At 44.2% G+C, this 19,505-nt stretch overlaps 1 protein-coding gene across 6 annotated transcripts in view; it reads left to right on the top strand.

Moving 5' to 3' along the window:
- Positions 1 to 18,877, top strand: part of MAST2 (microtubule associated serine/threonine kinase 2) — a 187,289-nt gene extending 168,412 nt beyond the window's left edge. For all 6 annotated transcript variants that reach the window (XM_088169765.1, XM_088169764.1, XM_088169763.1 and 3 more), the window contains 9 exons: positions 688 to 797; positions 2,824 to 2,978; positions 4,103 to 4,407; positions 7,008 to 7,223; positions 8,986 to 9,212; positions 10,697 to 10,819; positions 11,552 to 11,688; positions 11,918 to 12,105; positions 12,808 to 18,877. In XM_088169765.1, coding sequence (XP_088025891.1) covers positions 688 to 797; positions 2,824 to 2,978; positions 4,103 to 4,407; positions 7,008 to 7,223; positions 8,986 to 9,212; positions 10,697 to 10,819; positions 11,552 to 11,688; positions 11,918 to 12,105; positions 12,808 to 14,912 — 3,566 coding nt within the window. In that variant the 3' untranslated portion in view covers positions 14,913 to 18,877. The remainder of the gene's footprint in view (positions 1 to 687; positions 798 to 2,823; positions 2,979 to 4,102; positions 4,408 to 7,007; positions 7,224 to 8,985; positions 9,213 to 10,696; positions 10,820 to 11,551; positions 11,689 to 11,917; positions 12,106 to 12,807) is intronic.
- Positions 18,878 to 19,505: the final 628 nt, after the last annotated feature.

Here is a 19,505-nt window from a genome sequence, read left to right as displayed (position 1 = left end):
CTGGCTGATGTGGTGCAGCAAATTTGGCTCAGTGTAGTTAGCAGCTTTCTTTAGCCAAACTTATTAGTGCCCACCCCACAAAATCCAGTGTGGCTGGCTTAGAAATCCAGTGCTGCAAATCTCAAAGCACGAAATCTCTTTGGAAGAAGTTTTGCATTAAAAATAGCTTTGCATATTGGCTGCTTGCCCATTTTCTTTCACAAAATCTAATCCTTTTCCTAGTTGCAGGAGGGAGAAGAGGAGATTTTCTTTTGGGGTAAATATTTTTATTTTTTTTAAGTAGGTTTGTATGTATGTATGCAGGACAGACTTTGTACTATCAAAAAGCTGTTTATTGGAAAGTTGGACAGTGAATTGTTTCCATGTTTCCTTCCACGTGATTGTTTGCTGTAGGGAAGAAATTTCCCTACCATGAGGGGTCTGCAGGATTAGACACCTTTTGAGTATCAGCTGCTTCCAGAATGGAATACAGCTGACAGGATAAGATAAATTCAGTGCCAAGGAGATATTCTTTACTGGCAATTGAATGGGATGAGCGAAAACTGGCTGGGTATGTTTCAGTATTAAGGGAAATACCCTGCATGGTGTATAAACATTCAAAGTTCTTTCAGCAGACCAGTAGCAATGCTTGAGGTGTGAGTTACCAACACTCCCCACACTGATGCAAGTGCCATGTCTTGTTCCCAGCCCGTTCAGAACGGTACCAGCACCTGGATTCAGAAGAAGAGGAGGACACTAATGATGATGATCACGTGGAAATTCGGCAGTTTTCCTCGTGCTCGCCCAGGTTCAGCAAGGTAGGGACGTGCTAACTTGAAAGAAAACAATCTAGAGAGGAACACGGTTTCTTTGCTTTGTATGGGACAGATTTTAAACATGTGGTTGCTCTGTGGGATCTCATGATGTGTAATATTCACAGAGGAAAGAAAACACTGCATGTGTTGTTTATTTGGTGGTAGTTTGTGGTCTGTTAGAAGGTGAGTACCAGAATAATTGGAGAATGACATTTACAATTTTTTAATGTTTCACCAATATGCAGGGCATATTGTGTAGGTCTCTTCTGCATCTGATACAGTTTGATGTTTTTACCAATGACCTGGATGCTGGCATAGGAAGTATCCAAAACTTACTTGCTTTGAGCAGTATTGTTCTGAAAGGACCTTCCAAGGGTGAAAAGATGGTTTTGGGATGAAAATGGGTTCTGACATTTGGAATAAAGGTCTAAAATCAAAGAAGTAAGAAAATCAGTGAAGTTTACATCACTCATTGTCTCAAATACAGCCTGAGGAGCAAAAGGCAAGGTGACAGTTTCAAAGAGAAGGGCACATAGTCCTTCACTAGTTAGTTGTGCCAAATTATTGAAGCAATAATTTTCCATACTGGGCTTACCAGTAGGAAGGCCATTGCTGGGGTATTCTGGTCTGTACTGGGAAATGTTCTTGAAAATGAACATGGACCAGTAAAAGGGAGTCCAGAGGAAATCAGCAAGAATGACTGGAGTTCTACAAAACATAAAACCTTTGGTGTTTTCAAATATATAACTAGAAGGAAAGGACTACATTGGTCTTCCTGATAACATATAATATGTTTGTGAGGGGCAGAAGAGAGAAGAAATGGTGTTTTGAGGCAGCCACTTTATGAATTGTATTTCCCTCTTAGTGAGATGGGAGTAGGAATTTTGCTTAAGAGCTCTGAAAGGTAATTTTGGTTTTTCACAGCAGTTCCTCCAGTTTTCCACTGCTGAAGTCAGTTTTTACGGCCCAGTTTGTTCTTTGTCCTCAACCAGGCTACTGTGGTTTAAATAACAGTTACTCTTAATTTTATGGAGTTGCTCCTGATTTGCATCACTAAAAGTATGTTTAAAATTGGACCTGAGGATTAGTTGGTGTTTTGTAAAAGTTCTCATGAGTATGTAAGAGTTTCTTTTCTCTGCGTTTTCTCACCATGAGTATTACTCATTTGTTAGACTGAAGCTTTTCTTTAGGGTTCAATGTTTTTGCCACAAAGAGAGAAAGTTCACTTTTAATGAATTTATTTTAAGACCTGGAAAATTATACAGCATTTGTAATGTGGGAGGCATAAAAGGCTCATTATATTTTGAAATTCTTGTCTGACAATTCAGCCATATGATTTATTAATAGTTATCTTGTTGATGCTCTGAATTTTTAATAACATTATTTTCATTAATCTCTTCTTATGTAAATTAGGTCCACAGTCAAGTGTAGTTTTAAAAGGATGGATTTTTTTGCTTAATCATTTAATTATTTAAAGACGGCTGTAAAACCAAGAAAGGCACTTTCATTAAGCTGTCAGCATTATAGTAGATTCCTTGAGGAGGGCAGGACTTTTTTGTTCTGAAATAAGCTTGGGGCAATGCTGATAGACTGATGATAATGAAATGGGGTCATGAGCATGATGCCTATCACTGAAGTGAATTTGTGTAGTAAGATTTCAAGATCCAGATGCCAGCCCTCAAGAGTTGTGCAGCTGTCTCTAGCAATAGCTCCTCTTAGATTTGAGAATCATTAAAACCAAAAATCAAAGTAATTTCACTAAGTTTGTCAGTGTTTCTGTTGTGTTTTCAAAGGAGAGGTGTTGGGTGCTGTTGTAGAAAAGCATTTTCACGTTTCTGAAGCTGGGCCTTTTTCCTTTCCTCTCTGGCACACCTTGAGCATGTCACACGTGCACTGTGTTATTTGGTCAAGGAACGTGACCAAGTTCACACTTTCAGGGGGAAATTTCAAGAGGAGATTTTTCCCCTTGCTCAGAAAAGGCCCCGTGGGTTGGTTTTCCGTGCACAGAAGGATCTTTTGCTGCACACAGGTGTACAGCAGCATGGAGAGACTTTCCATCCATGAGGAGAGGAAGACTCCCCCACCAACCAAGCGGAGCCTGAGTGAGGAGAAGGATGATCGGCTGGACAGCCTGGGGGGCTTGAAGAGCCGGGACCGCAGCTGGGTCATTGGGTCTCCGGAAATGTGAGTTCTGTGCAACTGAGGCTTCTGTTTTCCCACAGCAGCTGAGAAAGACCAGCCAAAACTTTCTATGACCAGTGTTAGGTGAGGAGAGCTTCCTATGTTGTGTTTCCACAGGAGAAGCCTGGATTGAATAGCTAAAAGTGAATGTGTAGAACCTATACAGTCCTTAAATGTATCCAGTTAAGTACTAAGATCTTCTAAATCTGTAGCAAATACTTTTAATGCATTTAAAGGTATTCTAACCTTAAGGGCGGATTTCTTATGTTACATCAGAGATGTACCCACATCAGTTTTTTTCTTAAATTAATGCAAATTCTGGCATTGCCAGACTTTGACCTTTTGTTACAACGTAGAGAAATCGTTAGGAAAGTTCAAAGTTTCAAAAGTTCAGAATATGCCCAAAAAATCTTGTGCTCTAATAAAAAATGTCAGTAAAATATATGAGTACCCTGCATTTGGATACCTGCCATGCTTCTGGCATCACTGAAAACTTACCTTATAAAAGGGATGTCTCTCATTTTGTGCAACCCCTGTAAAATTTTTACACTAATGTTTGGCATTAGAAAGAGCATAAAATGTGGCTCTGACCTGGTCTGTATGACTCCCTCAAAAATGTTTTACAGATTGCACTCATAACTGAGGTGCACTTCATTTTGCATTAGGCCTTCCTGACTTCTAATTTAGAGCAACTTTGAAAGAAAAATTCATCTAATTCCAAAAGGAACATGGAGGATGATTTGCATTCTGCAATTATGATTAAAAAAAAAATTAATATCATATTCATGATATTGTATTTTCCTTTGGGTTTATCTCTTCCTTTCCTAGAAGCTTAATAATTGGAAATCTAAACTCAGGTGGTGCCCCCAAGCCTTTGTTGTTTTAGCTCCCTTTGTTGTAGCTTGGCCACCAAACTTCACCTGAAGTTGGCTTCAGGTGCATGAGTTGGGTCTGTGCCCTGTTTTCACCCTTCCGAGTTCATCATCTCCTGGCTCACCTGGGGTCAGTGACATCCCCTGGCTCACCTGGGGTCAGTGACATCCCCTGGCTCATCTGGGGTCAGTGACATCCCCTGGCTCACCTGGGCTCGGTCCCAGCCCCTGACTCTGTCTCGGTTCTGCCCCCAGCCTGCGCAAGCGCCTGTCCATGTCCGAGTCCTCGCACACGGAGAGCGACTCCAGCCCTCCGCTGACGGTGCGGCGCCGCTGCTCGGGGCTCCTGGACATGCCCCGCTTTGCCATCTCTGCCGAGGATGAGGGGTCCACCCTCAAACGTCCCCAGTCCGAGGGGATGCTCCTGTCCACGGTGCAGGCTCGGGAGGGGCTGCCTGTGCCCATTCCAGAACAGCCTGTGGAGCACGAGCTGCCGCAGGAAGGGGATGCTGGAGCCACCACCCCGTCCACGGCCACTGGCAGTGCCCCAACGCTGGCAGGTACGTGCTTGGTGTCCTGGTCCCCAAGGAGGCTGTGTTACCTTGCAGAGATTAACTCTGTAAAACTGGCTCTAGGTGTCAGGGGGTGTGACTCCCTCTTGCCAAGTAGGTATTTTAGTGTAGTTTTATGGATGTGCATGCCTTTGAAATAATGCCAGTGGTTTTGTCTCCTCAAAATTGCATCTTAGATTTCAGTCCTGTCACTTCAAATTGATTTAGGTCTTCTCATGCTTGAGATTCATATGATCTATGCCTACTTACAACCACTGGGTGCCTACCTGAGACAACAATAATTTAAGCATTAATCAGAACAGATCATTGCTGAGTTGGAGCTGGAGAACATGAGTGTCAGCCATACCAAAAGATCCCTGCTTCCTGTGGTTTTGCTTATCTCAAGAGTTTGGAGAGACTTGAAATATGCTGGGGAAGTGGGGCTTGTGTCAGGGACATGCTACTTATTTTAACAGCCAAAAATGACAAAATTCATCCTGTTGCAGTCTTAGAAAAGTGCAACTTAAATTTAGTAGAGCGGCTCTTAGAAGACAGTGTTTGATTTCTCAGCAACTTTTCTAGGGCTTTTCCCCAGCATGGTGGTGCCCTGGGCTGCTGCAGTGCAGGACTAAGCTCTGGCTGCTGGAGTGTTCCCAGCTCCTGCCTCTTTTAGGGAATTGAGAAGACTAGTGGGTGAAGCTGCCTGTTCCTGAGAACAGAGGAGGCCAGAGCTGGGAACTGCTGGGAAGTAGTAAGGAGGGGAAAGAAAGGGAAGTTTGGAACAATGGAAGAAAGAGGGGAAGTTGAAATGAAGGTTGGCAAAAGAAAATTTGAGAAAGAAGGCATAATTAGGGGAAGGACTAGATTGCAGGATTGAGTAACAAGGACTAACTGGGTGAGGAAATAAGGAACAAATTGCTGGGAGAAACTGGGGGCAAGCAGGGAAAGCAATTGTAATGCATTGAAAATGGAGAGGAAGGGGTTACTGAGGAAGTAGAATGGCAGCAAGAATGGACAAGGTGGAGGGCACTGGGCATATATGATGGGGGACTGATAGCAGAAGGTGGAAATTCCTTAGAAGAAATTTGCCTCTAGAGTAAAGCCAAAGATTCCCACACCTTATTATTCCTCTTCTGCAATTCAGTCTGTGACATTCCTTCAAAATTGTCCCATTCCCCTTCATTGCCCATGCTCCCTGAAGAGACCTGGTGCTGCCATCATGTAAAGAAGAGGTGCAAGAGAGGAGGAAGGAAGCTGCCTCATACTAGCTTGGCATAAGTGCCATAAGTGAAACCTTGGGCTCTCAATTTCATGCTAAGAGCCTAGAAACATGCTATTAAAAATGGCAAGAACACTTCCGTTGCTAATTCGAGTATCTGCAAGGTGGGATTGGCAAAAATGAAGTTCTTCTGGGCAGCCTGCTCCCCTGAGCTCAGTACATTAGAGCAGTCTTTGATCTAGTGCATGGAATCCAGGGATAGCAGTACTTCAGTGTCCCCAAGTTAGAGGCTTGAAAGGAATTTAATTCCTGTCACTGTCTCAGAGTGCTCCTCTAATTTATATGGCACCTTTTCCCATGCAACTTCCAAATCTGGGTTCCTCATTGTCTGGGAGCCTGATTTGAAACTCTGTGGCTCTTAAATGTTGAACAAGCATCTGGTCCTGAGGTCTATGGGAATGGTGCTTTGAATTTTTATTTTCATAATACTTCCTGCTTCACTTAGTATGCAGAGCAGTGCTGCCCACTTAAATAACGATGATCAATGTTTTGTTCTGTCCTCATTGTTCAAAATGTGGCCCTTAGGCTTTATTTATTGCATACTGCTTAAAATTTGCTTTTGAAGACAGAATGATTAATTTCCCTTGTGGAGTTGCTGTGATGCTCACCACTTTCATTTCTAAGCACCTTGTAAATTCTAATTACTGTATTTTCACAGTCCCCCTTTAAGGCATCACATGGGGGACTGAGGCACCGGCCTTGAGTACAGGACCCCCAACCCCCAGCATCTGCTGTTGTTTCATGCCTGGTCTGATCTTCAAGATTACTTTGCATTTTATATATAATTATAGCAGGTTAAGTAATTCAAGACTAAATTGCAATGGTGCACAGAAGGGGGCAAATTAAGGTTGTCTTTGCAATCCACATTTTTACTTTCCCTGACTTGAGTACCTTAGTTTTCTCTTAAAGTGGATTTTTTATGTGCAACTCCAGTAGAACCTGGCTTTTCTATTCCAGGCAGTTTTAACTTAAAGATTGACAGTTCTTGCTGGTTGTAAAAATGCAGCACTTTCTATAAACCTGTTTTCATCTGTGAACGATCCCATTGAAATGGCGTGCAGAAGTGCACCACAGCTTTAGGATTCATGGAACTGCCACTGAGCAATGTATTTCATTAGTGAGCTTTTCCACAGAATAGAAGCTGCTAATTTTCTGTGTTCGGAATAACACTGTTTCTGTAAATAAAAATTCAAGCCCTGGGGTTTCTTCTTAGGAAAATTTACTCTTGGACTTCATGTAAACATGACTTTGATTTAATGTATTTTGCCTGTAGGGGAATAGACTGTTAGGAATTCCCTGTGGTTCTAATCTGTTTTAATTTAAACTGTAGCTGGGAGCACTGCAGATTTCTCTGATCCACGAGCTCGCAGTAATAGCAATGAAGGCCCAGACTTTACCACTCCAAAAGCCATCAGCGATTTGGCAGTGCGGCGGGCACGACACAGGTTGCTCTCTGGGGAATCAGGGGAGAAACGCACCTCGAGACCTGTCAATAAAGTGATTAAATCAGCATCCGCTACTGCCTTGTCTCTCCTGATTCCCTCAGGTAAGAAATGCCTTGAGTGAGGCATTGTCAGAATCTGCAAGCACTAAACAAAAGGTCTGCAGACAGATCCTCCCCCTTCCCTCTCCTGGAATAATGCCTTGGCTGGCAGGAGGGGAGCGAGCTAACTTTTACAATCGGTTTAATATTTCCTGCTCGCAGGTTGATGAGCACTGCTGTGCCACAGGCAGAGCGTTGTGCGTGTGGTCTGACTGCAGCTTCTGCCAATGGCAGCTGGGCCCTGCTCTTCCCCTGGTTTTGTTTATATTGACTCCTAGCTGGTCTCTAGACAATGGTGCAGCAGGGAGGTGTAGAGGCACAGAATGATTTTAACCCTCAAGGTGCTGTTTTTTGGGGTCACATCATAACTACAGCGCTGTTTGGGTATGAAATGTGTCTGGTGCATTTATGCACTGGGAAGTTTCAGAAACTCCAGGTAACTTGGTTGAGATTGAGTGCTCAAGAACTGAACAGTGTAAGCAACTCACTAAGTCAATGCTGAGCTGCTTACCTTGTTGGCCCAGCTCTGTCTACAAGCAAAATCAGATCTTTACAATTCCCGATGCCAGGTGGTAACTCCTAGAGAGCAGCTCAGCCGTACTGAGCTGTGACAGACTGGTTCAGCAGAAGGAGTTTCTCCCCACAAGGATTTTGTCCCTTTCCAGAGGATAAGACCATGCTGTACTTCTAGAGCTGTGCCTGGTCCTGCCTGGATGGGAGCAGAGAATGCAGCTGGGCCATGAGCAATGCCCACCTGTTCCTCCCAGCAGTGAGCTGAGGCAGGACTGCACCTGCTCTTGGCAGCCTCATAGTGATGCACATCACATTTCCTGTGCTTCGGGCATGGGTTGCTTTTTGAACTACGAACTCCCTCATGAAAACCTCTAAAATGTGAATTTAATCACTCAGCAAAGGTTTCTCCAGAGCTGCTCTCATCTGCCAGGTAAATATGTGCTGGGCGATTCAGCAGGTGTTTCTTAATGGATTAGAGATTACCTTCTACAGCTGCATTTAGTATTCCTGCTCTTTGGGTTTATTTTACTGATGTTGACCAGCTTCACTATAAAATGAGAGTTCTGTATTTGCTTTGTACTTTAAAAAGTGGATGTTGTTCCATCAGCAAGCAGAGTCAGGTAATTTATCTGACAGCCCAGCCCATGGCTGATTCATTTGGGAAATTCACTCAAAAGTACACTTGTGATGTTGCTTTTCAGTAGCAAAGTTCCTGCAGTAACTATTATTTTAGGGTTAAATATTTTTGCCCCTGTGAATTTAAAACACTACCAAAACTGCCTAGACGTAGTTGTTGTCTGATCACCTACTCATTCCGTTTGTGTTAATGCTAACTGATTCGGATTTATCTCAGCATCAATGTGTAACTTGCACCAAGATCTAGAGACATTTGATCTTTTGGAGGAGGATAATACATGATAACCTGGAAGTGTCCCAGGATTGTGTCTAGAGCAAATGCTCATGATGGGTTGTAAATCCTGGAAAGAGAAGTAGAAAATACTATGACCCAACCATAATTGTGTATGAGCAGTGCACTAAATGTACAGCTCTAAATGTACCTTTTTGGATGCTCTGCTATATGTACTGCAAAGCATGAATTAGTCGAAGCTGCAGACAGACCCAGCTCTGGTGAAGGTGACCAGCTCTAAGACCATTGGAGGATATAATTTCGTAGCTATTCTCTAACAAGAATTTTCTCTCTTTCGGAGGCCTGTTTTCCTAATTTTTGCCCACCTTTGTGTCATCACTGTAGATCACCACACGTGTTCTCCATTGGCCAGTCCAATGTCACCTCATTCTCTCTCCTCCAACCCATCTTCGAGGGACTCCTCACCCAGCCGCGACTTTTCTCCTGCTATCGCAAACCTGAAACCACCAATCATCATCCATCGGGCTGGAAAGAAATACGGTTTCACTCTGCGCGCCATTCGCGTCTATATGGGTGACAGTGATATCTACACTGTGCATCACATGGTCTGGGTAGGTCTCTGCTGCTCTGAAAAGAGGACCCTCGGGGCCACAAATGCATCTAGCCAGAGGTGTGGGGTTTAGCTTTAGAAATTGTGTTTTGCTACCTTGCTTTCTCTCTCCTTAATCACGTCCAAAGTTACCTATTTGGGATGGGGGAACCCTTTATAACAAAGACATAAACAACAGCACTTTGGGTTTTCCAGTAGTTTTCAAGGCCATCACAGAACCACAGCAACTTTTCTGTCCTTCTTTTTTCCCTGGTTACATGCATCCACCTTCTTTCACCTACAGTACATCCTTTAAAGCATGTTTCTGTGTACATACCCTCTCTCTCTTTATTGGGGTTGTTGCATGAGGGCCCATTACAGCTAATTTATTCAGACTTGTGTTAGTGATTATAACCTGCTTCTGATCAGTTCAGTCTGCTGGGGTTTTCCAAGCAGTCGCTTGGAATTGATTACAAGCCTTAAAGCATCACTGTTGCTATGCTGATTGCCACGGGATTTAGCTCTTGGTTTAGTTGTGAGCTGTGCTAAAAGGTCTGGGTTACCTATCTGTATTGCTTCCTTTCCACTACTGTTGGTACTTGATCTATGTGTTCCTTTTGTGTTAGTGTAGATGACTTCTAGGAATGATCCATTCCCTGAGGCAATGTTGTTAGGATTGTGTAGATAGGGAGAATGCAATCAGGGTAAAGGTGATTCATTCTTTTCCTTGCATTTGTGTGTTCATTAGATAATATGGACTAAACATGCTTTGGTCCTTATTATTTCTGAGAGAAATAATCTGAAACTGAATTTTTGCCTTGCCCCTCTCTTGTGTTTCTTGAACAATGCTGAGTTTACCAAGATACTCATTTGGAATCTTTCCTGGCTAGAGGGAGAGATATGCATTGCCTTGCACATCTATCTCCTCATGGTGAAGGAGGCTTACATTCCTGACCAGGGACAGGGGAAAGGCAATGTGTTCACAGGGAAAAGTCTGGTGTTGGATAGGTTAATAAAGGATGGAAAGTGGAAAAAGGTTTAAGGTGCAATATAGGCACCTTAAACACATGGCAGAGTTTTCCTTAAAAGTCTGTTCGCCACCCTGGGTTCCAGCATATACATGGAAGAATGCTGGATTTGGGATGGCAAAGAAATTGAAAAAGACTGAATGTTTGTCTGGAAATCAAGGGCATCTGGCTAACATTCCTGAGAGCTGTAAAATTTTTGGAAGTGTGTTAAGCCTTTTGCTTTGAGAAGAGCTGGTCTCTTGATCAGCTTAACTATCCTGGCTGCCTTGGATGAGGATAAGACTGGTGGAATGCTGGGGAGGAGTGGAAGGGTGCAGGGTTTTGTGCTAGGCTGTGCCAGGGGTGATTTCTTTCACCTTCCTCTGAAGCAGCTGATGCTGACTGTGGCAGGAAGTGACAAGATGGGCTTTGAGTCCCATCTGGGCCAGTGGTCTTGCACATTCCCCTTCTCAAACCAGTCACCCGTTGTTGTTGGCAGCACGTGGAGGAAGGGGGTCCAGCAAACGAAGCAGGTCTGCGGGAAGGGGATCTGATCACCCACGTCAACGGGGAGCCGGTGCACGGGCTGGTGCACACCGAGGTGGTGGAGCTGATTCTGAAGGTAAGGGCTCAGCACTGCTAGGTTTTGGAAAACATGAACAGCTTGTTTAAAATGTATGTAATTGGCATTGTCTGAAATACAAGTGTGCACACAACACCTGGTGGTATTTAACAGCAGCTTTGTTCTGGTTGGTGTTGAAATTATCCAGTTAAATGACTTGTGTTTGATACCTCTCTGAGCAGAATCTGTTTATGGAAAAAACACCCCAGAGTTCTGGACTGTTCCAAAAGACAGAAGTCTTTGGGATTGCAAATAGAGGAGCAGTCAGGATTATTATTTTTTTAACATGAGTGAGACAAGCCATGCTCTGTGTTGCAGATTCATCATGATAGATGCCTGATATGCTCACATCTGCCATCACTCAGAGCACTGGGAATAGGATTGGTGACAGAATATCACTTTGTGCAAGTTTCCAAGTATTACAAGTATTAAATTGAGTCATTTGGGATCTCAATGGGAGAGGTCAGATGCTGTTGTGTTCTGCCTGCTCTGGGAAGCTTTACCTACCAGCTGGGGTCTGAGCTAATCATTTGTGAAAGCCTGACTAACGAGGGCTCTCTCTCGGCAATTCCTTAATAAATGATAGGTGGAAATGCTGAGGGGAAAAATGGAGTTTGACAAAGGATTACAAAATGGCAGGCAGCAATAAACTAGCAACCTACCTGCTTTGCCTGCAGATTTGCTTCAAATAACCATGTTTTAAGCAATGATTCTTTGTCTTGTGTCTGACAGAGTGGAAATAAAGTGTCCATCTCCACCACACCATTTGAGAACACGTCCATCAAAGTTGGTCCAGCTCGAAAAGCCAGCTACAAATCCAAGATGGCTCGCAGGAACAAGAAGAGCAAAACAAAGGATGGCCAGGAAAGGTTTGTTTGTTTGTCTGTTAAAGGGTAACCAAGATAATGTAAGAAATCTTTAGAGAGGTCTTGTCAAATCCATTTGCAGATAATGCATATCAGCAGGTATGTCCTTTAGTTCTTCTTTTCTTCCTTTATTTTTTTCCTCTTTTACTGTGAGGCAAAACTAACTGAAATATGCTAGTAAAGGTAAATAAATAATTTGGGTTTGTGAACACTTCTGAATGTTCTTCCCCAGTAAGAAGAAGAGTTCTCTGTTGAGGAAGATCACCAAACAAGCATCTCTGCTTCACACCAGCCGGAGTTTATCATCCCTGAACCGGTCTCTGTCGTCTGGAGAAAGTGTGCCTGGCTCTCCAACTCACAACCTGTCTCCTCGCTCACCAACCCAGAGCTACAGATCCACTCCAGAGTCTGTACACTCAGGTAAAAAAAAGACATGAAATAAAACAAAACAAAACTAAGCCAAAAAATCCAGCCAAACAGGAAAAGAAAATATTGGAGGAGACTTTTGCTGACTGATTAATTTTGGAAATAAAATACACAGCAGCAGGTAGTAGGTCTCTTTGTGAAGCAAATGACAGCAGTGATGTCGATTACCTTAAGGATGGATATGTTCTTGTTCATTGATTCATTTAAAAATGAAAATCCATACATCCTTTTAAGGATGCACTTGCTGTACTACAGCATCATTCCACTTTGATGAAAATGTGTGTTGTAAGTTGCAATCTTTTCATAGCAGTTTGACACATTCTCTGTGTGCAGAGAAAAGAAATCAAAACAGTGTGGCAAAGTCATATTTGAAAATTGAATCATCTGCTGGAATAAAGAGATTTGCATCCAGAGAATAGCAATGAAACACGTGGTTTGTCTGATCAAAGGGGTTTTTTTCCAGAAAAGTGTTCTCATAGCTGAGTGTTTCTTACTGTGCTCTGGTGTTGGGTGCTAATGATGTGAATTTCCATCAGAAGCCTGGCAATGTTGCCTTCAATATGACTGCTGTGCTTTAGAGTAACATGGCATTGTGTCTTGACTTACTTTCAATAACTTTTTTTAATGGCCAAATATGTATTAATCTTCTTGGTGTTTATTTCCTTGTTCTTTTTTCTTTTTTTTTCTCCTTTTAAGTTGGCGGCAATTCTTCCCAGAGCAGCTCTCCCAGTTCCAGCGTTCCCAATTCTCCAGCCAGCTCTGGACACATCCGACCCAGCTCTCTGCATGGCCTGGCACCAAAGCTCCAGAGGCAGTACAGGTCTCCAAGGCGTAAATCTGCAGGAAACATCCCTCTGTCCCCCCTGGCTCACACTCCATCACCAACCCCACAGTCCACGTCACCACAGCGCTCCCCATCTCCTTTGCCAGGACACTCAGTTGGCAGCTCCAGTATTATCCAGTCTTTCCCAGTAAAACTACACTCCTCTCCACCACTGGTGAGACAAATTTCTCGCCCCAAAAGTGCCGAGCCCCCTCGGTCTCCTTTGCTGAAGAGAGTGCAGTCGGCCGAGAAGCTGGCTGCCTCTCTGTCCTCCTCTGAGAAGAAGCTGGGTTCCTCAAGGAAGCATAGCTTGGATATCTCTCACTCTGAGTTCAAGAAGGAGATGCTACAGCGGGATCCCAGCCTCCAGAGCTTACAGGAATCTGCCAACGAAACGACAGGCGGCAAACTCGGGCTGGCAGAAAAAGGGATGCTGCAGAAGCCGGGCTCACGGAAGCTGGGTGCCATTCGGCAGGACAGGGTGGAGAGGAGGGAGTCTCTGCAAAAGCAGGAGGCCATCAGGGAAGTAGATTCTTCTGAAGATGAAACAGATGATGGTTCGGAAGATAGTCAGGATGGGAGAAGGCTGGACAAGCCCCGTGGCAATGGAGACCAAGGCTCAGATTCTTTTAATGAGGATAATAAGTTTTCATCTAAATTGGAAAGTAAGGATAGTATTGAAGATGATGCCTTTCTACCTGAAGATCCAAAAGGTACAGAAGATTTGCAGAAGGGAAATACTCAACAAGCAAAGCCTGTTTCAGAGCAGCTGCAAATCAGTGTGCACACCTCCCCACCAGAGCTCCCCTCAAGAACTTCTCCAGAAAAAGTAGCTAATTCAGAAAAGCCATTCCTAAAATCAGAAACAACTGCAAAGGAGCATAAATTGCCAGAAGACAAAACTTTGGAGTGTTTTGGTCCAAAAGACAGATCTTCTGAAGCAATCAAAGATCTCGGGAGAACTCCAGGTACTCAAAAACCAGTGGAATGCACAGAACATGTGCAGAGCCCGTCGGTCAAACTCCTGGAACTTGAAGAAGGTGATTCTTCCAGGGCTTCCTGTGGTAAACTTGACTTGAAAGAGCCTGTGCTAACAGAAAGTAGTAAAAAAAAAGAGGATTCCAAACCTCTGCTGGCACTTTCCTCGTGGTGCACAGCGAACACGAGCACTCCTGTCGCGGTGAGCCCCCCAGACCACGGTGAGAGGGGTCTCAAGGAGACGCCTCAGCCTGTGGAACAGCACAGCTCCTCATTTCTGTCTCCTGTGAGCGCCAGTGAAACATCCCAAAGAAGTCCTAGCCCTGACAAGCAGCAGCAGCCCAGCTCATCCCAGGCAGAGGGTGCTTTAACCTCCAGCACACCGAGCCCGGCTGGCCCCGTGTCCTCCGCACTCCTCGTCCCCGGTGCCATCGAGCGCGCGCTCTCCGTGTCCCCGTTAGTGCCCCTGGCCCAGAGTGTGCTGGGCCCTTTGAAGCTCAGCATGTCTGGGTCTGGAGAGGTGGAAACGAGAAAGGATTTGGGTGCCTCCTGTAAAGAGGAGAGAGATTTGAAACAAAAAAGGCAGGAGATTTCACAAGTAGGAGAATGTCAAGAGAAAGCCAAACCCTCTAGCACAGATGGTCTGACCACGAGGAGCGGCTCCTGTGCAGAGTCCTTACACCCAGCAAAGCCCTGGGAGGCAGTGGGTGCTGTAGGGGCCAAAAAGGAGGCAGCATGTCCTGTGGTGGTGAAAAAAGAGGCACCTTTTTGCAGTGCTAAAGCATCTGAGGGGTTGGCAGGTAGCTGCAAAATCACTCCGTCGAAAGAGCTGTCTCATGCTCTTGGACAAGCAGCTCTGAGGGCCTCTCCTCTGCCAGATGGCAGCACGAGGCCCTGTAAAGAAGGGACTCTGGCACAAGCAAAAAGCAAAGAGGTTGGAAATCAGTTAAAAATACAAGACTTTCCCCTGTCACATGATGATGCTGTAAAGAAAACATAGCAGCATCGCTGGTACTCATGGACTGGAGCGTTCTACATTCAAAATAGAGACTGCATGTTTGAATTTTGTAATATACACTAATATAAAATAGAACTTGTGTACATCTATTTTTGGGAGGGTTTTTTTCATACTGTTTTTTGTGTTTTTTCATCCTTGCTATTCTATTTTTGTACACAGTAGTGCTTGCTGTTTGAGGTCTCTTTAGAACAGGGTATCTTTAAAGCAGGGCTTAAGAAACACTTTGGTTTTATTTTTTTTTCCCTTTCACACCTTTTATTTTGCCTGAGTTTAGGGCCTGATGTGCTCTTCCCTCTAATTCTGCATTTATTTGAGATCCCAAAAATTCTGTGTGCAAAAAAGGCAGCTTGTTTTTAAATTTCTGCTTTTCAGCATTCTTTTTGAAATTCCATTGAAATTCACAAATGTCAAGTTTTTGCTCCAGTTTTACAATCTGATGTCCCTTGACAAGAATAAGAACCTACTCTCTTGTCTGCAAGTTATTCTGAAACTACAGACCCTCTTTGGTGCAAGTAAAATCTCTTTGTCACCATGTTCACAGTCCTATGTCCTTAGAGGATGTGGAGACAAAGGACTTGGCTGGAGAGACTGGACAGAGAGAAATCCCTGTCTTCTCTTTGAAACAAGTAAGAATATTTTTCAATGGAATTTTCGGAAAGAAAAATCTCCAATCCATAAGCTGGCTTTTTTTGGGATTGTTTTTACTTATCTGTATGGGACACATGGCAATTTTTCCCTCTGTTTTTAAAATTTTAGTGATGTTTTATCTTCCTTTCTCTGGCTTCAGTTCATAACTTGCCCTGCCTCCGAGTAAGTGACCCCAGGAAAGGGTTGCCTGTAGGTTGGTTTTAAAGTAGAAAAATTTGTAGTTGCTTATTCTCCAGTGTGTCTGGCAAAGTTATCTCAATGAAAAACAACCTTTGGGGACTTTTCCTTCTCTTGGTGAGTCTAAAATAGGTAGGGATTTTAAGGTGTCCCTTAACATTTCTGAATTGGGGTTTGGGAAACTTGCTGAGTTTTCTGAATCTGCCCGTTGTAAAAACAAACCTATGAAGAGTTCAGACTCCTCGAGTTCTGTGGTCAAGCTGCAAGCAGACTTCAAAACACATGTGATATTTTCAGATTTCAGCTTTGATAGCTAGATCATTTCCACTGCTGAGGTCACTTTGCATTAAAAACTTACTCTTTGCTCCTAGGTTTAGACATCGCTTTACTTTAAGTGTGACCGACTCTGGGTGACAGTGCTCCTTGCTGAGGATTAGACCAATAATAATGCACCAGTAAATGTGTTGAGTGGTGATACCTGTAGCACTGTAAGCCATTTCTTCATACAATTAAAGGTTCCTCTCAATGAACACTCCCATCATTTGTCCCAGATTGTGCTCAGCTTGTTATCCTAGTCTTGTCTGAGTGGATCTCCCTGCGGGTCACCCGTGAGGGATAGTGCCCTGCTCACTGGCTTACTCTGTTAGAAGTAGAATGACTGCAACAGTATTCCAGGCTAAACCCCATCTCTGTTGGTCTGATTTCCTTACACTGCTGCTTCCTTCACTGTCTTGGCTTTCTCTGAACTTGAAGTTTTGATTTGCTTCCCCTAAATGCAGATGTGTTTATTATATAGGAATATATCTTATCCATCTCTTTCAACCTGATTTCAGTACAACCCACAACTCAAAAAAATCTCTGGAATCTAACCCTGTTTCTTTTTGTGTAGCAATTGCTTCCCCCCCATTATATACTTGATTTTGGCTGCTTGGATTTCATTTCTGGACCAAGTTTTGGTTTGGTTTGAGGTTTTTTGGTTTTTGTTTTTTTTTTTTGACATGTTTAAATGAGTGTTTACTCCGTGTGTCAGTGTGAACATGTATGGTGTTGCTACTACACTAACCAAAGCCTCAGCACTCCCAGGTAACACCCTAATAAACCTAGCTGTGGTGGTATTGAGAGCAGAGCCTGCTGTGCTGTCTCTCTGCTCTTTTTCCTGGAATTCATAGGCTGCTCGTTTACACTTGGTTTGCAATTACAAACCACAGCATTTCCACTGCCTTGTCAGGGTCCTGGGTGTCTCCAGCCTCTCCAAGTGCTCTTGGTGGTGAGCGTCATTCAGTGCTGATGTAGAGCAATAGCAAGTAAGGAACAGACTTGGCAGGATCTGGTACTTCTCTGGCTGGTTTTCTCCCTGATGGGTTGATCTACTGAAAACTTGTTGAGAAACAGCGCAGGATATTATGGCATGGACAGGAAGAGTGAAAAGTGGATTTGGCATCCTGAGTCCGTGGTAATTACAAAGACAAGCTTCCTTGTCAGCTGATCTCCTGAGAGCACCTGACCTTGGCGAGATTGAAGTGTCTGTGTAAATTATGGAGTTGTGTGAGGACGTGGCTGTTCCCTGGGTGGCAGGTCCCCCTTTTCCTTCTGTGTTTAAAACACTTGAGGAGAAAACTGACCACTGCTCCTAGGAGGTGAGCACAGGGTGTGAGCCAGGCTGGGTAACCTGGTTCATCCCCCACTGGCTGGACCCTGTGATGGTACCAGCTGTGAGCTGCTGACTCCCTGCCTTTGCAGCCTGCACTTCCCATGCTGAATTGCAGAATTATCCTTTCCTAGGCATAAAAAGAGGAGTGAAACCCCTTGCTATGTCACAGCTTTTGCTGCTTTTGCCTGTGTTGGCCAAAGAAGAGGTGAGGTATGTGTCTTGTTGCCTCTTTTGTAGCTACGGTACAGAGTGGTCAGTGCAATTAAAAATCCCTGGTTTTTTGGAAGCCAAAGCCAAACAACGTTGCCAGGAAAGCATTTTAGTGAAGCCCTGTATCCCCCGCTCTTGGTCAGTCCTGCAGTTTCCCTCTGTGTGCCAGGTGCCCCATTATCCCTGTTCTTCCTGCTGTCAAATTTACACGGCTTACTTCAGCAAAGAGTTTGAGCAAAAAGATTTTTTCCATTAAATCTTGATATTAAGCCAGGTAGATACACCAAGACCTACTCCTTGCTCTGCTACGAATTCCTCAAATACTTTCTCAAATAAAAGCTTGCAAAATGTGTTGGGAAGGAACAGGATGTTGGAAAGGCTGTGTCTGAGGGGCAGACCCGTGGTACCCAAGGGAAGCCCCTTGGTGTCCGTGGGCAATCCCGAGTCAGGCAGGCACAAGGTGGAAGTCAGGAGTGTGAGGTGTGTGTTTGGTGAATGAGCCCTGCATGTCACCATCCAAATATGCTGCTTTCCTGCTTTGTTTCCCTCTTCCCTTCTGTCAGCTTGGGTGTGTCTCCTGCTCCTCATCCATGTTGGGATGGCAGTGTCTTAAGCTGGTTCAGCCTCTGCAGCTCCTCTCTGCTCCTGCATCCAGCTGGCACATCCCTGCCCCATGCCTCAGTGTTATTTTTCCCTTTGTCTCTTACTGTTGCAAACTAAGAGAAATGGATGATATTTATTGTAAATATTAGACTTTAGCATTGTACTGGCCACTCCCAGGTCCGAATGTTGGAGGCCTTTGGCTGCTGCTGTCCTAAAGAGCGCTTGTGGGGGAAGGGGTAGGAGTGACCTGTGGGTTTGTTTGCCACACTTGCATTAAGGTGTGATTTGGAGTATTTTTTTTTTTAATTTCTTTTTTCTTCCGAAGAGGGGAGGATAAAGTCTTTCTCTGGTTTTCTCTTACTGGATGTGAAGGATAATTCTGTACTTCTAGTAGAAGATTTGACAGAAGTGTGTGTTTACGTTGTGTTTGATTACCATATCCAGGTGGCTGTGAGAGCACCTCCTGCGCTGGGCTCTGCCAAGCTGTGTCACTCAGCACTTAGCTAGATAAGAGAAAGTGTGGAATTTCTGTGTTTTTAGAAACTTGAACAATTGCCACATAATAGCGGTGCAATAATTTTTATTCATGTTGTACCTGCATGTCGATGTTCAAATCCTCCTCCAAAATAAATAATTTTTTTTTTTACATAAATCCAAACTCGTGTTTGTCTCTTGGTTGATCTCCTCTCAGTTTCCCACAGTGCTGGGGGTGGCTGTGCTCCCAACCTACCTGCTCAGCAGCTGCTTGATGGGGCAGAAAATGGCCTATGGAGTGTCTGGGTATAGGAGTAACTCTGCCAGGCTCTTTGGGATTTTCTGCTCCACAGGCCAGATGTGCGGCTAAGCCAAAGCTTTCCACTCTGAAAGTCAAGCCCAGAATTTACCATCCTCCACTGAGTCTGTAAGTTTATAGTGTTTTGTGCCCCTTCTAATGCAGGGTCCTGGTGGTAAAAACGTGTAAGGGGTAAAAGGGGTAAAAACCTGTCAGACATGAAACTTGGCTGAGCAAGCTGAGGATGTGACTGGCCACACCTGCACCCTGTGCCTGATGGTTTCAGGAATTGGATGCACAACGAAATCCAAAGGGCAGGGGCTTGGATTAGCCACGGGGCAAGAGCCAGCAGGTGCTACATGGCCCCTTTTTCACCCGTTTATTTAGGCAGCCTTGATGTTGCACCACCCAAAACCTTTCCAGAAACAGATCTTTGCTTTTAACATTTGCAGGTGTGTGCCCTCCACGTGGAAAAGCCTTCAAAGGCTATTCCTGTCCTTGGAAATAGAGCTGG

Source organism: Sturnus vulgaris, chromosome 9, assembly GCF_052056855.1.
Source record: "Sturnus vulgaris isolate bStuVul1 chromosome 9, bStuVul1.hap1, whole genome shotgun sequence".
In the NCBI taxonomy this organism is placed as follows: domain Eukaryota; kingdom Metazoa; phylum Chordata; class Aves; order Passeriformes; family Sturnidae; genus Sturnus; species Sturnus vulgaris.
This window is presented reverse-complemented; position numbering and strand designations above follow the sequence as displayed.